General features: G+C 27.6%; 1 protein-coding gene across 1 annotated transcript in view; it reads right to left on the reverse strand.

Moving 5' to 3' along the window:
* Positions 1–693: 693 nt before the first annotated feature.
* LOC100211105 (glutathione hydrolase 1 proenzyme) overlaps positions 694–18,192 on the reverse strand; it is a 29,262-nt gene continuing 11,763 nt past the window's right edge. The window contains exons 5-10 of the mRNA XM_065807975.1: positions 12,942–13,096; positions 10,575–10,724; positions 6,909–7,054; positions 6,199–6,386; positions 3,898–4,138; positions 694–1,311 (exon numbers count right to left, since the gene is read on the reverse strand). Coding sequence (XP_065664047.1) covers positions 1,060–1,311; positions 3,898–4,138; positions 6,199–6,386; positions 6,909–7,054; positions 10,575–10,724; positions 12,942–13,096 — 1,132 coding nt within the window. The 3' untranslated portion in view covers positions 694–1,059. The remainder of the gene's footprint in view (positions 1,312–3,897; positions 4,139–6,198; positions 6,387–6,908; positions 7,055–10,574; positions 10,725–12,941; positions 13,097–18,192) is intronic.

The raw sequence follows: 18,192 nt of genomic DNA on the forward strand, positions 1-18,192 counted from the left end.
AAAGTATCCAGCACAAAGCTACTTAACTAGTATCATCAATTAGAAATCTTTCCTATATAAAAAGACTCGAGAAATTAACCTAACTTCACTAGTGAAAAGGAGACAAAGAGGAAGATTTGTATCTAATACAAATGAGGATTTTTATCGAATACAAAAGTATAAATTATGAATAATATTGACTAGTTAGAAAAAAGCATTTGTTTTCTAATCGTTAACAATCATACCAGAGATCACTGCTTTAAAAATTTCAAGGAACATAAGCACAGAGAAAACTTCTTATTTAATCGAGTAGCAAATTTATGGAACTCTCTGCCAAAAGAAGTTGTTAAATCGCCTTCAGTCAACAGTTTTCAAGCAGCAATTGATTGCTAGATGAGCAGCAATCAATCATTTCGGCTGTCAAAGTGTGCCTGATAACACACTCACTGACTCTGCCAGCTACAGCGTTTACTACTAACTATATAGATTTAGTATAAATTATTATATATTAGATGGCGCATAGATGGTGTCCCACATAAGGAGCCTTTTGTTACGACTTTAGGGTAATTAGCTGGTAATAGCAATATAATTATAATTTCTCAAATGTAAACGGAATATCATGAAAAACGACATGCAACTGTATTAAACTAATATATTTATATTAAAAATATTTTAAATACAACATTAGTGTTCTATATGAAAATGTTTTTATAGCATCAGCGTTCTGCTATGAAATTTTTTGAATAATAAATTATACTTTATAGCATAAGCGTTCTATGAATTTATAATTAAAAACTAGTTAAAATAGACCTTAACATGAAGCCTAATCTAAAAAAAACTTAACATGAAGTCTAACAAAATATTTTTATTAAAATGAACTTTTTAAAAAAGAGAAAACATTTATCTCAGCTAATTGTGATAATAAATTAAATATTGTTATAGCATAATAATAATAATGAAAAACAAAAAAACAAACAAACTGCACAATAAAAAACATGCTAGAAATTGGAAACTGGTATAAATAGCATTTTTATTATTTATTAGGTATCGACTTAATCGGTTAGCTTTAACTTGATCTTTTTAATAACCCCCAGGCAATCCACCTTTTCGAGGATCAGAAGCTGCATAAATTTTTCCTTTGTCCTTGTAAATGGCTTGCACAACATTATACAGACCAGATTTTGACTTATGACCAAGTTCTCTTAACCCATCAAGCAAGTGTTTAGGAGGTGTGTCGTACAAAATTTCGTTGGGAACACCTTGGTCATGTAACCTAAAGCCGTTTACCGCAAAACCTAACTCTTGATTAAAGAATATTTTTCGTAGCAATACCTAAATACATAGTGCTGCATATTATTTCAACCTTTTATGCACTATATTATATATAATATAAAATATATATAAATTATATATATATAAAGCTAAATTAAACTTTATAAATGGAAATTCAAAACAATGATATAAAAAATAATTTCTAAGTAAAAATTTAACGTGAATTTAAGAATGAAGCTTTGTTTATAAGTTTATAATATGAAAAGTAATTTTTATAACTTTCTAAATTGTAAACTATCTTCTTTCATGATTTTAAAATAACTAATTTAATGACAAAATTAAATTCGTAACTTTTGTTTTTAAAAATTTGTCATAAAATTCTCATTTTATGACAAATTTTTATTTCGAAAAAACTCACTTCAAATAATATCTTGTAGTGAAATAGTTAAAAATGTAAACTTTGATAAAAAAAAATTATCTTTTAAATACTGATTTTTTATAGTTTTGCCAATCTATTGGTATTGTTGTTACTGGTACTGTTATTAAAAGAGATGAAGATAAAGAGATAAGACATGTCAAGACCGAATACAATGAAATTAGCTTTGATAATATAATTTAATTTCTAACAATAAAACATTTTGTTTAATGAGTAAAAGTAAATAAATAATAACAATGTTTAAGGATTTTTTTTGTTGTTGTTGTTTATTTATTTATTTTTGTTATCACCCAAATTACAGGTAAAAGAAAGAAAGTGTATAAAACTAATAGTTTAAACTTTCAGTCTAAAGTCTATAATTTAAAATCTTCTCGAAATATTGTCCTCCATAAAATTTGTAAATATTAGTCTTTGTTCTGAATTCCAGAACTTAAAGGGAAGGCTCAAAATTGCCGCTTTATCGTCTCCTACGTCATCGTAGTGACGCTTATTCGTTATTTTTTTTCCCTCTATCAAACACTGGACGAAGTTTAGCTCAAGTTGATTGCAAATTTTTATTACTTGTTGATAAATAGGTTATTTTTAGTAACATCAGATATCTGATGTAAAAGCTGTTAGTAAATTAAAAAAAATATATTTATTTTGAATATTTAAAAAATACATTACGCAAACTAAAAAAAAAAGGTTTTTTAAAAGGCTCAACAATCTAAAAAACTAACACTCATATTGCGAACAACTTTGAAATCAGTAAACGCCACCCGTTATATTGGCGTAATATTATTATTTTTAGCATTATATCTAAAAGCTTAAACTGAAGCTCGTAAAGCTGTGGTGAACAGATTAACGTGCAGAATATAAATGTTCAACCCTAAAAATATATTGTAATGCATTTAATATCAAAATGTTATAAAGCTTTTATATGTTTATATGTTATATCTTTTTAAAATAAACTTAAATGAAATAAAATTTGAAGATTATTTTAAGTTTATATCCTTTTAATTTTGATAGTAAAATTCTATATTTTAAAATACTTAAAAACGACAAATCATTAGATTGGATTATATATTATAAACCATACATAATTTATAAATGTTTTTTGTTGTTTATTTTTTTAATTTTATAATCTTTAGTGGTGTCAATGATTTAAAAAATAATTATAAATTCCTAATTTTCAGCTTTTCAAATTTATTTTCAGCAACAGAGATGTTTTTTCAATAACAAAAACGAAGAAAGAATACCAGGGTAAAAATTGAGAAAAATTGAGTATTTGAGGAAATTCAAACCAAGAGACCATTTTCACATTTTCATTGAAAGAAGAACTTTCAAAAAGTAATAGTCTTGATATGCAATTTATGTCTGGAGCCTGTTATGCACAACATTACTCAGCACTTCATTCGGATTAACACCATTTTATTGATCGTAACTACTTTACTTGGATTACACGTTTTTATTAAATATATATAAGCAAACTTTAGACTTATAATTGCTGTAACTATTCTATATTACATGGATATGTAACTATTATGTTACATATCCATATGGTCAAACTATACATAACTTAAATTAAAATTAGTATAAAATAATATCGATTACTGCAATAATTATAGACAGAAGTGGATGAAGGCGTTACGTCTCAAAAAATACAAGTTTCGACTTTTTTACACGGATAAAGATTTTAAGTAACATTCTTTCACATGAAATTAATAACACCGCGCGAAAACATCCTAAAACGCCATTTTCACAGTCAATGAAGGAGTTATGTTACACATCAATTAATTTTTTTCCTTTTTTTTTTTTTTGCATTTTTAATACTATGCTTTAAATATAGAATCAGCAAAGTAAATATAACACTTAAACTGCATTTTTACCCTCAATATAGCACCATAATGTCAGAATAGAGCAAACATAACAGATAAATATAACACTAAATATAACGCCAGTATAACGGTAATCTAGCGCTATATTCACTAAACTCTGGCATCACATTTTTTTTATTATTTTGGCGTTTCTTTTGGAGTGTAATAAATTAAAAAAAATATTTTAAATGTATAAAATTTAGTCAACTTACATCAATCAGAGTTTTTTTTTTACTTCTTAATCTTATTTTTTATCTCATATTCACAAGCCCAATAACTTGTTACAATCTTTATTATAATTTATTACAATAAAATTAGAATTAAAAAAAAATGGAAAAGAACTTTTAGCTGTACCTGTAATACTGCAGAAATTATTTGAGATCCACCAGATGCCCCTACAACCATCTTTACATCACCATTACCATCTGTAATAATAGATGGAGACATTGAAGAAAGAGGACGTTTACCTGGGTGAATAAAATTAGCTGCAGAAGGTGGATAACCATAAGCATTTGGCACCCCTGGTGTTGAAAAGTCATCCATTTCATTGTTATACAAAATACCTGTAGTGTTAGAGAGCAATAATGATCCGAAGCTGCATAAAAAAAAAGAAAATAAATTATCAGTAATTATCTAAAGCTGCATTAAAAAATTGCATTAATAACAATTAAAACTTGTTTCTTATTTTTAAAAATATGAAAATTTTGTTATAAGAAACAGAAAAAAAAAATTCAGATAATTCAAGTAAAGACTACTGTTACTATGACTACTACTACTACTACTACTACTACTACTACTACTACTACTACTACTACTACTACTACTACTACTACTGCTACTGCTACTACTACTTCTACTTCTACTACTACTGCTACTACTACTTCTACTTCTACGACTACGACTACTACTACTACTACTACTACTACTACTACTACTACTACTACTACTACTACTACTACTACTACTACTACTACTACTACTACCACTACTACTACTACTACTACAACGACTACTACTACTACTACTACAACTACTACTACTACTAATACTACTACTGCTACTACTACTACTACGACTACTACTAAAAACACTCTAACATAGACATTTAAACTTTAAATAACTTTGAAGAAACTGTAGGATAGAACATGTAGATAGAAAATGTAGGATAGAACAACCAATTTAAATTATGCAGTAATTGATTCAAATTTCTGAAAATCAATGTGAAAATCATTTAATAATTAAATTTACACATTCTTCTTTAAAAAATTTTATTTATAAGATTCTTTATTTAAAGGAACTATTTGAGCAAGATTACCAATGAATTCTACCAAGTTTCAATATATAGTATCAACTGTAATGTTTTGCCCTTTTGTTTATTAACATATCATATGTAAAAAGTCGTTTTTGACTGAATTTTTATATTATAATTGTTTTGAATTGTTTCTAGTTGATAACTTCTTGAAAACCTTTAGTGAGATTTTATTCTAGTTAAAGATTATGTTAACATCATCAAAATTATTTGTATTCAAGTAATTAATGCTTTCAATATATTTATTTCTTATATCTTCTTTAACATCACTATAGTCTATTATTTATTTATCTTTTTCACATTTTTTCACAAAACTTTATTTTTGCTTTTTATATAAAACAAAGTAGAGAGTTGTAACAAAATAAGAAAGTTGACAGAAGATTTGAATTGTAACTGAAAATTGTATCAAGAAAACACGAGGACAGGAAAAATTCTAAAGCACTTGAGGGAAAAAACTTTTTTTTTAAAAGTATGTAGGAAATGTTACAGTAAAGGATGAAACTTTAATGATGAGTTGCGATGAGTTAGGGGAGATTTTAAGTTCATAGAATAAGTGATGATTGCTCACATAAGCAGCAACAATAATAGTATTTGCACAAAAGACAAAAAGATCCCCATAGTCTATAACATCCATTTAAAATACTTTATTTTCAGCCACTTCTACAATCATTTGAAAACACATACACAATAAATCTCCAGACAAGCCTCCACACAATTGGACTCTCCCAAAAAATATTCATTTTATTTTTTGTCAGACTTGAGAATTTTGAGGTAAAAGAATTAAGCCATGAAACAAAGATGGTGGTAATATTTTTTTTGAATTGGTTTTTATCATTTAGAAGATCAAGGTTTTTATCATTTAGAAGATTTTTTCGATTTAGAATGAATCAAGCCAGGCTGATGTCATTAACACAAATGATTTAGATTAAAAATACAGTTGATTGAGTGTTAAAATTTATTCTTCTGTAAAAAAAGACAGATGAAAATGGTAAAAGAAAGTGCACAAAGTTTTTTAAATATTTTTCTTTTAATATTTTGAAAATCATGTAAACAAAAAGAGACAAGGTTAAGTAAAAAAAGCAAGATTGCAAGATTAAAATGATTATAAACAACCCAACTCATACAAATGCAGAGAAACAAATGTTAAATTGATAATGATGATGATAAACTTTATAATATTAATTTTTAACATTAAAATACAAATTTAACTTAAACATTTATAACAAAAAATATAAACAAATTAAAATAAACATTAATAAAAAAAAGACATAAAAAAAAATACAACAAGAATAAGAACTATCAGATCACATATAAAAAATAAGAACTATCATATATAAAAAAATTACTAAGTATTTATTGTATTTGTGCATGATACAGCGTCCCCATTTTCTGCAAGCACTGATAAATGAGTTGTTCCAAAGTCATCTTTACCAAATGATCCACCATAATAAGATGGTGGATGAGTGCTGTTTAACCAAATTTTATTTCGACGAATATTTAAAGCTATTGTAGAGTTTAACATCAATGATAGAACCTATAACATTTTTAAACATTTAAAAAATATATGATAGAAAAAAATTACTAAACACTTCAAAAATTTTAAAAAAGTTTTGAAAACTGAGAAAAAACTAAAAGGATTTTAAATTTCTTTTACAATTTTACTTAAAAAATTTTACTTAAAAGTCAATAATAGAATTAAAAGCAGAGAAAATTTCTCTTTTTCTTTTCATTTCTATTATTCAATTTTTATAGTTTATTTTTTATGTACTTTTTATAAATTGAAAAATTTATATATTTAAGCTTTAAATTTTTTTTAAAGTTGAAATATAAATTAAAGAACAAATTAGAGTCTCTATATGAGTTTAATTTAATTAAAAAGATCAACAACAAAAAAAATGTACAGCATATGCAACAAGTGTGTTACAATGGAGAACCATGCTATAGTAACCATAGTTACACTTGTTTACAAGCAAATAGCTTAATCATTCTGTAACATTTTATAAATTTATTTTAAAATTTATTTCCATAAAATCAACAATAAAACAAAAACACAAACTTTGGTAATATTTTCTGCTGGTAAGAAATCTGCATCACCAAGTAAACCTCGTTGAGCATAACCAAATTTCATTGACTCGATCAACTTGTGGTAAAAAGCAGTCTGACTTTCATGATTTGAAAAATCCACTTTTGATAAGTCATAACCTGTTATAATTGTAAAATATTATTTAAAACTTGCAAAAATATAAATAAAAAGCATAAATGTATAAATAATAATTAAAAAAAATCGAAAAAATAAATCGAATACCTGACAATCAGAAAGCAAATACTTTGTGTTTTTCATGTGCTGTGGTTATCTTTTACAATTAATTTAAGCTTAATTTAAATTGTTAAATTCTTAAATTCAATTGTCCTTAACTCAATTGTTCTTAAGTTCAATATTTAGTAAATGCTTAATTTCATTTTCTATTTAACAGGTAATGGGTATAAATAGTATAAAAAAAAGTTCTTTCAAAAATAAGTCAACATGGTTCTCAAATAAACCAAAACACTAGAAAAATGCAACAAACAAAAAAATCGTTTTTTTAAAAAAAAATTTTAATTTAAAAAAAAAAAACAATCTAAAAACTTTTAAAATTTTTTATTCTAAAATCTATAAAAAAAATTATAATAAAAAAAATAAAATTGGACAATTAAGCTTAAATTAGGCTTAAATTAATCACAAAAGCTAACCACAGCACATGAAAAACACTAAGTGTGATTTTTTACTAAAGGTGTTTTAAGGTTATAAATTAACAAAATTTATAAATTAAATTTATAAAATTATTAAACTATTACCTAGAGACCAACTATTAAAACTTACTTGAGTAAAAGAATAGCATATCTAAATCTTTTGAAATATAATATGCCGGAATAGTTAAATATTTAGATTGGTTATTTTATATTATTCTTCACATAAACATCAAATTTGATAATTGCATGATTGATGAACAATTAACATAAACATTGGACATTATGATTTATGAACATTGGACTTTGTGATTTATGAACATTGGACTTTATGATTTATGAACATTGGACTTTATGATTTATGAACATTGGACTTTATGATTTATGAACATGATTTATGAACAATTAACATAAACATTGGACTTAATAATTGTGCGATTAATGAGCAGTTTACAAAATAGTGCACTCATGTAAATAAACACTAAATCCAACTTCAACTAATTTAAACATGTGTTTTGATATATAAATAAAGCATAGCCACAAAGAAATTAACTCATCATTTAATTAACAAAAATTATATATAAACTTATTAAAGTTATTTTTATATATACTAGTACTCATTATCTATATTTTGAATTATTATATATTTTAAAATTTATAATCTCCTTTCCTTGAGCAAGACTACTAACTTAATGGCTTAATGTCACCTCATCAAGTGCTATCGGGAACTTTATTACAAACTTTTTTTCTGGAAGAGAAAAGATGAAGATTGCAGAGCAAGATAACAATTGACAGACAACTTAAAAGATTGCAAATTATATGAATCAGGGAAGCAAGATGAAGGAAGCAAATTCCAAGTTGAGCAACTTGGACTATGTATGTACTTTTCCTTGTGTCTTATTTAACCTAAACTTACAAATAGGCAACATTTTTCTATAGGTTGTATTTGTGAGCAATTTGGTGGATTGTGATCTTTAGGTGCAATTTCAATGTCATTGTTTGCTGTACCAACTCATTGTTGCTTTAGTATAGCGACAGCTTGCTAAATTAGGCTAAAACCTTAAAGAAACATGAGATTTTATAAAAGAAGATGTTTTTCCAGACACTCCTTTTTGTAGATTTTAACATTCATCGACATGATGAGGTTACAAATGGTTTGCATTTTATGCCACAGCTGCAAATTGCTTGCTAAATCATACATTTCCTCTCAAAATTATTTAGCTTTGTATATTTATATTTATTGCAGACAGCTTCAAGCTTAATGCCATCACAAAATCTGTATTTGTCTAAAGTTTAATTTGACATAAGTTTCATCATCAAGAACTAGGCAACCATCAAACTTTAACAGAATGATGTTGCACAGTTTTCTCGCTTGCTTTTTGATACACTTTTCTTGGTACGGTTTGGATATTTTATCTTGTGATAAAAGTGAATACCATAAAAATTCAATTTGCTTCTTCACAGCCCAGGATTCTGCAAGTATGAACTAACAATTTCCTTGTTCTAGATAGTGATCTAGTAGTTTCTAAGTGAATGCCCAAAATTCTTTCACGGTTGATTTTATTTTTGACATCATTTTTAATAATAATCTTTCAGGAAAACGCTAAAAAAAAAAAACTTTTTTGAATTTTACTTTTTTGTTACAAAGTAGTACTTAGCTACATTTATATTTGAAAAGTTTAATTTTATGTATCAATTTTTGTTAATTTAAAGCTCTCAAAGTTGAGTCAATTTTTTCGCGGCTATACATTATATATATATGTGCATATATATATATATACACAGCCCTCGGAAATAGGAAAAATGAGGTTGGCATTATATTGGTGACCTCATTTGAATTTTGAACTTTATAATACTAAAGATTTTTGTTTTAGAATCAATTTTTTTGGGTATTGCCCCTTTATAATGGCATAAAACAAGTATTTAAAAAAAAAGTTTTTGTGGAAAGTACTATGAAGTGATTAACCAAAGTTTGTCGCAAGATGATGTAGGTTGCAAAGATGGCAATTTGAAGGTAAGTAGATCTAATAAACATTTGGATCTTAAATACACAAGATGAATACAAAATGATTTAGGTTTGTTTTTCAGGTTTTAGTGAATATCCATAGAATAAATATAATTGTGTGTCGATTTGATTATCGATATATTTTTGAGGAAAGGTGACTCCTCGTGCCTCTTATATGGAAATTTCAACAAGACAATAAAAAACATGTTAAACAATGTTTGCAATGAATCAAATTGAAGTAATAAAGTGGACAGCTCAATCACCTGACTGGACAGCTCAATCACCTGATCTCAATCTGATTGAAAATTTATGGCATCAAGTTGAACTTTCTTTTTTTCAAGTGTCCTTTGTGTTTTTCTTTTGGAAAAACAAAAAAGATACTTCAAAAATGCTAATGAGCTATATAAAGCTATATAAAAATGGAATGGGATTAGACAAGAGAAAATTGATAAACTCAAGTCCAAAAGATGTGTCATGATCCAAAAAAGTAAAGGGTATACCATTAATTATTGATTTTTAGGTTTTTTAGTAGTTTTTAGTAAAAAAAATTGCTTATATTTTGGAAGACCATACTTTTACATTAAAATGTCAATACATGCAAAACAACATGTTTATTCATTTTCAGATATTGTACAAATCTTACTTATATTTAATATTAAAATTTTGATTTCATTTAAAATCCTTTTTTTTAAAAAAAAATCCTGTATTAAATTGAAGTTGATAAAATATAACTTTTTATTAGATTGCTTATGTTTTGGAGGATGGCTGCATAATAACAAAAATTTTAAGATAATTTGATTTGTTTTGTGCAGACATCAGACGCATAAAACTTTAAAGAAGACATTAAAAAATCTATAAATGATTACAACTGATTATGATTATTGATTGTTATACAATAATTAATTATCAAATCATTTATGGATTCTTTTTAATGTCTTCTTTGACATTTTATGTAACATTTGTAATAGTTTTATGTAATTTTTACTCCACCTGAAATAATATTTGTAATCATTGCAAGCACAGGGCCACCGCTTGGAAGACCCATTGTGTTTAAAGTCAAGTTATTTTTCTGCAACTTGAGGGATAAAATCTCCGGAGTTTTTACTGTGTAACTCTTTAAGTCATCAAGAGTAATGATTCCTAAAATAATCAATAAAACATCTTAGTCAATATACTTAAACAAATTCATATATATAACATATAAACAAAGGGAATTACATGTCAAGTGGACCAAGATCTAAAATGGATTATCTCAGAATTTTTGATTAAATTTTATTGGTTAATTTGTATCAATGAGGAATGCAAACGTAAAAGCTTTTTAGAAATCTTTTAAGGTTTATGCACTATTGTCATTTAAAATTCAAATATAGAACTTCATGCATACATTGAAGTTCTATATTTTTCATGCATACATTGAAGTTCTATATTTTTTTATGCATACATCAAAGTTCTATATTTTTCATGCATACATTGAAGTTCTATATTTTTCATGCATACATTGAAATTCTATATTTTTCATGCATACATTGAAATTCTATATTTTTCATGCATATATTGAAGTTCTATATTTTTTTATGCATACATTAAAGTTCTATATTTTTCATGCATACATTAAAGTTTATTATTTTTCATGCATACATTGAAATTCTATATTTTTCATGCATAAACTGAAGTTCTATATTTTTTCCTGCATACATTGAAGTTCTATATTTAAAAAAAGAAAAATCAGAAATGCTTTATTTTTTTTAGCGTAGACAACTCTGGACCTATTTTTGTAAAAAACATAGACAATTTTTCATTACCAAATTTTATCCATATGAATAATCTAATATAATTTTCTACTACTTTAAATGAAACATTTAAAGTAGTAGAAAATAATAGAAAATAATAAAAATAATTGGCAATTTCATCAATTAAGTCAATGTTTAAATTGTTAAACTGAAAAAACTGAAAGAAAAAAAAAAAAAGAAAAAGAAGAGGAGTTGTTTTTTTTGCTTCAAACTTTAAAACATTTTTTGTGTATTGTATCATAGGTCTTCTAAATTTTATTTCCTTTATAGTTAGCCTGATTTCAAAACTTTATAGCTGATTTTGAAACTTTACCGCTTAAATATATGTCAACTTGTTTCTCCGCGCAGCGGTCTTGTTCCTCGAGGCTTACGTTTCGGAGTTATAGAGTTGAGAGAGGGTTATAACCACTATTGAGTAGCCTCCTCATCTGAAGTGGCCTTCATGGCCTTGAGGAGGTGAATAACAAAAAAAAAAAAAAAATATGTCTGATTTTAAAACTTTATAGCTGATTTCAAAACTTTACATCTTAAATTTATGTCTGATTTTGAAACTTTGCAGCTGATTTTGAAACTTTATAGCTGAATTTAAAACCTTATAGCTTAGCTTTTATATGTGTATATTGAAAGTTTTCTTTATGCATAAAATGCTTTGTGCGTAAATCAGACACTGTGTAAATTTTTTTATGATATGGTATTCAGCCTTTAGTCTGGTAAATGCCAAATAGAAAAAAAATAGCTGAATAGACTAAATACCAAATAGTAACTAAATATTTATAACATCTAATAGCAAAAATTTTGTATTTTTATTTTTATATTCGACTTTTCACCAAAAGTACTTTGTTACTATATTTTTTTAAATGAAAATATCTTTTCTAAAATTAAATATCTTTTATACTCAATGTAATACAACATTAATCATTGATTAGTTAAACTAGTAAAAAATCTTAAGCGTTTTATTAAACAAAGGTAAAAGTCTTAAGTAAAAATTTTACTAACTTAATTGTATCAAAGCAGTAAACTTTTAAAAATTAGTCAGTCTACTAAATGTAAAAACTGAAAAAGTACATTTTATCACTTCTGAAACTAGTTTTGTATATTAATCTTACAAAAATCTTTCAAAACTTATTACTTTTCAGATTTTTTAAGCATTTAAAAAATTCAATGGTAATATTCTACAAAAGCCCAGAGTTACTTATAAAAGTAAGAAAAGATCTTTTAACTTTTTTTTATTTATAAAATTTTTTTAATGTAAAAAAACAAACATGTTTATGCTAAAAATAATTGCATTTAATTTAATCGTATTTTTGAGAAAAATCAGAAACTTAAAATGACCTATCTCATAAACCACAAAAGATTTTCAACCAAAATTTTTAGTATTTGGCTCTCTCATTGATATAAGTTTATTAACTCGCAAAGTTAAAAATGAGGTGTTTAATTTTGTATTTCTGTATGTAAAATTCTGTATTTATAAAAAAATACAGAACACTACAAATTATAATTCATTTCTAACAAAATATATAATTTATAATTCTTTATAACATAATATTTTATTTATATCAATTATTACCATTTTGAATATCTTTAACAATCTGTTTAGCAAGATCGCCTTCATAAAAATCTTTTGGATTATCTTTTATAATAGAAAGTGTTTTACCCAGAGCTTTATTTATAAATAAATCTCCTTCTTCTAACCACTTGCCATCGTTCCTTGTAAATAAGTCTCTATAATATAAAGTTGCATAAATGTACAAATTTATATATATATATATATATATATATATATATATATATATATATATATATATATATATATATATATATTATATTAAATTATATTATAAATAATGTAACATTTTATTATGAATACAACATAGGAAAAAGTTTAACATGTTAATAGTTAAACTGATAAAAAGATTGATGTGATAATGAAAATGATCTTGTCACTACAAAGTTGCCATCATTTTGACAAAGTTATTCTTTTTAGATCCAATGGCATTATGATTATGGCATAAGTTTAAAAAAATCACTTTTTATAACTTTTTATATAAAATATTTGATATATTAACCTTAGGCAATACAGACTTGTTATTTCTTGACAATATTAAATAAGTTCAAATTTTTTTGGTATCTTTTTTGGATTGTTAATGCTTTTTATATAAACTTTACATGCTTTGTTAACTCAATCATAAAAAAAACTTTATCAAAGAACTATAACAGCTCAAAAGCATTAAAGTTCAGTATAAAAGTTGTTCCTTATCTTTATAGTATAACAGCTGTTGATTAGAGAAAAGGCTTGCGATTGCAGGCTACTCCTGACCATGCAAAAATATTTTTTTGGCAGCATGACCACTGTGTTTTGAAAAAATTTAGAAAATGTCCTGTTAAAAACTACGCACTAATTTAAAAAAAAGCTTAACTAAAAAAGGAAAGAAAACTTGATTTTTTTTTGTCATTTTTACTTTCAATAAGGCTGCAAGCAACCACTATTAGAGTTGGAAGATACTGGAAGAGAAAGATGAAGTTTATAGAGCAAGATAATGATTGATAGGCAACTTAAAAGATTTCAAATTATATGAATCAGGAAAACAAGATGAAGGAAGACAATGTTCCAGAAAAAAACTAGACAAACAAGAATTTTCGGAGCACTAAGGAACAGTCACAGTAAATAGATTAGACTTAATTGAATGACGAGTAACACAAGAATGAATTTAAGTAGAAGGTACAAGAGATGCTAGCTTTTTAGAGCAGTGCCCATTATAGTATTTATAGAAAAAAGAGAAGCAACATTACGATGATGAAATAATGGTTGGAGGTTGGCTGCAAGAGCAGGTCCAACTATGTTTACAATGCATTTTTGCACCTTGTCTATAAGAGAAACGGCATTATTGGAAGATCCACCCAAGATATGGCAACAGTATTCCATACAAGGACAGATTTGAGATTTATAAAGATAAAGAATAGAATCCTTAGTAAGAATGTGGCAAGCATGATAAAGAGATGCAACCTTGGCAGATGCTAATTTTGCAATTGATTCGATATATGGTTTCCAACAAAGATCGGAAGTAAGATTTAATCCTAGAAGATGAAGAGTGGATGACTCATCAAGTACAACACTGTTCATAAATATAGGAAGATCTAGATTATTGCGATAACAAATAGTAAAAAAAAATTAAGTTTTATCAGATTTAAAGTTCACCAGCCACTGAGAGCCCCATGCTGTAGCAGAAGTGAGATCCCTTTTAAGCTCAAATACCCCCTTAAAACAATCAGAAAGCGTTGGCTTCTTATCAACACAAGAATAAATAGTAGTATCACCTGCAAACAATGCTACCTTAGATGTGAGAATTTTAGGAAGATCGTTAATATAAATTAAAAAGAGTATAGGGCTGAGGATAGAACCTTGAGGAACCCCTGAAGTTACAGGATATGAAGTAGAGTGCTGTCCATCGAGGACAACTTTTATACTATGATTGGAAAGGAAGGATTCAGAAATCTTAAAGATATTACATGATATGTCGTACGAAGAAAGCTTATAGAGAAGACCAGCCTGCCAAACTTTATCAAAGGCTTTAGAAATGTTGAGAGCGATAGCCTTAGCTTCTCCACATCTATCAAATGCACGCCAAAACCTGTTAGTTATTACTGTTGACAAATTGGCGGTAGAATGAGGAGATCAAGATCCATATTGACAATCAGAAAGTAAGTTATTAGATTCAAAACGAGAGATTAAGTGTTTGTTAATTAAAGACTCTAAAATCTTGTTTATGATGGAAAGAAGACTAATGGGACGGTATTCAGATGAGTCAGATTATCAGATTATGAGTCAGATTATCAGAGTCTTGTTTTCCATCCTGCTGGAAAGCGGCATCTGTTATCCCTATTTACAAATATTCTGGAGAATTTTTGTAAATAGGGATAACAGATGCCACTTTCCAGCAGGATGGAAAACAAGACTCTGATAAACACTTGTTAAATAGTTTTGAAAGTATAGACAACACTCCAGAGAACACTTCTGCAAGACTATAACAAGTATGTTTTCTAGACAATAAGCTGTAGTCTAAGCACTGTGGATACAGAAGCTGGAGTGATACAAAAGTCAAGCAACAGACTAACCTATTTTTGGCTATATCAGGTGGAATGCGACTAGTAAAATTAAGAGATGATATTGATGAGAAGTTCTTAACAAACAATACAGCCTTGTCTTTAGGTGAGGTGACAAAATCTGAACCATACAAGAGTAGTGTTATAACAGATTCGCCCTTATCATAGTACTGTTAAAGATTCTGCAGATTCTTGACTTGGAATCATCGAGAGGGAATAAAAGATTCCATGCCAGCCTGAATCCACAAAGTTATGTAAGAAGCACATTTGTCAGCAGGAAGACGAAAGATTTCTACCCAAGGGCCATCATGAAGAAAATCACGGAAAGAGTCCCAGTCAGCTTAAAGGTAATTGTTAGAGGTACGATGATAAGATTCTGATGATTTGATGATTTCTGAAGAATGAGATAATAGTTTTAGAGAGATCAAACTGTGATCAAAAGCACCTAAGGGTGAATGTGGAGAAACTGAGCACTGACTAGGATCAGAAACAAGACATAAATTGAGTAGAGAAGGTAAATGGTTCGGATTGTCTGCAAAATGAGTTGGAAAGTTAACTAATTGAGTTAGAGATTGAGAAAGGAAATATTGTGCGCCTTAACGCCTGCAGAGTCACTGGCATTAGAGCCAGGCCATTTTGTGTGATGAGCATTAAGTCACCAACAACAACGATATTGGCTGAAGAATAAAGAGAAAGGGCTTGGTCAATTTGATAAGAAATAACATCCAAACGAGTGCAGTCTTGAGATAAGGAGAGCGATATAGAACAAAGAGAAAGGCAATAGAGTGAAGTGGTGCTAAACGAAAGCTCATAAAAAATAGTCTGTGGATTCAAACCTAATTTCCCAATAAATGGGTGAATTCTTACAAATGTAAATGTCCAGGCCAAGCATGTGGCTATTAGAGTCTTTACGAATTAAAGGAAGATAATCATCAACACTAAGATCACAAGATGAGACAGCTGAACTCAAATTAGACTCACAAAGAGCAAGTAGGTCTGGTGAACTTTGCAAGAGATAAAACTCAACAGAAGAAAAGTTACTAAGACCACGAATATTAGTGAATGATAGGTTTATAGAACTTGGTGATGATGATGGTTTTTTGTGTTTTATAGTTTTTGGTACATTAGACATCTTTGGAATTGTTAAAGAACTTGACTTAAATCACAGATAGTACTCAGCACACTATTTAATAATTTAAGCAATTGCCTCATTATTATTTATAAACCCTAAGCCATAACAAAAAGCTCCAAATGCGGCCTCGACAATGCACTCCAAAAGTACAAACAGGGACACCATCCATGTGCAACATGCCACAGTTAGTACTCTGATATTTTACAGCTGTTGATGGAATCAGCCTCTCTGAGAGCTATTGCAGCCAGCCTTAGAACCATAAAACTGAGTTTTAGAGCTGCGCCCTCATTAAGAGATATGTTACCAGTAGCAGGTAATATTTTTTATTTTTGTATTTAATAGCTCATAGGTGCAGCAAGGTGAGGGGAGGGGGTTAGAAAGATGCACATGAGTGCTGGTGGTACTAGTTGAATTTTTAAACTTAACTAAAATGAAACTAAAATTATAAAAGAAAATTATTTTTATTCATGTTTTTTATTACATTTGAAATATATAACTTTAAAACCTCTTTTCTGATGATTATATAATATTAAAGGAAGTTCTTTTAAATAAAGTAACTCATTTCTGATGATTATTTAATAAAAAACTAACTTTAACGGGTGATGCGGAAGTTATCGGACAAATCCTAATTTCATTATTTTAGCATAATAATTAGTTTTTGTGGTTTTATGCGTAGGCATAAACGTTCTATAAAATATAAACTTTATTATTTGAAACACAATTATTTAAAATGAGGTTGAATGTAGCTGAACGAGAATCTTTTCGAAAGCGACTAAAAATGTTTTTTGTAAATAAACCTAATAAAAAAAAAAAAAAAAAATCGTAAATCATTTTGAAAAGGAAGGATTTGCTCGAAGTACAATATATGATAACCTAAAAAGACTTGAAACTGTTCAATCGTTTTCTGATAGAAAGCACCCTGGTCGTCCGACATCCTGGACTAGAGAAAAGAAAGCCCAATTAACGAGACTTGTCAACAATCGAAAAGGGGTGAGTCAGAGAAAAATAGGTATTAAATTCGGTGTAAATCAATCGATAATTGGTCGTCAGTTAAAAAAAATGAATATTAAATATAGAAACGTGAAAAGACTCCAAAATACACTATAGAACAACAAATAAAGGCAAAGAAATGAAGCAGGAAACTAGTTAACCAACTCTATAACACAAAATCGCTTCTAGTCATCGATGACAAAACATACTTTTGTTTTGCAGGGGACAACATGCATGGAAATTCTGGATACTACACAAACAACAAAAAGACATGCCCAGAAAGTGTTTGTTTTATAGGAAAAGAGAAATTTCCAAAAAAATTATTAATGTGGATAGCCATATTTGACCGTGGTATGTCCGAGCCATTGTTTTGCAGTTCCAAGGCTGTAGCAATCAATTCATCAATCTATATTAATGAATGTTTAGAAAAACGACTTCTTCCATTTATTCACAAGTATCATGGAGACTTTAACTATTTATTTTGGCCAGATTTAGCAAGTTCTCAATATTTAAAGATTCTCTAAATTGGATGGACCAATATGCCTATTACGTTGATAAAGAATCCAATCCACCAAATGTGTCTCAAGCACGACCA

This window comes from Hydra vulgaris, chromosome 10, assembly GCF_038396675.1.
Source record: "Hydra vulgaris chromosome 10, alternate assembly HydraT2T_AEP".
In the NCBI taxonomy this organism is placed as follows: Eukaryota; Metazoa; Cnidaria; class Hydrozoa; order Anthoathecata; family Hydridae; genus Hydra; species Hydra vulgaris.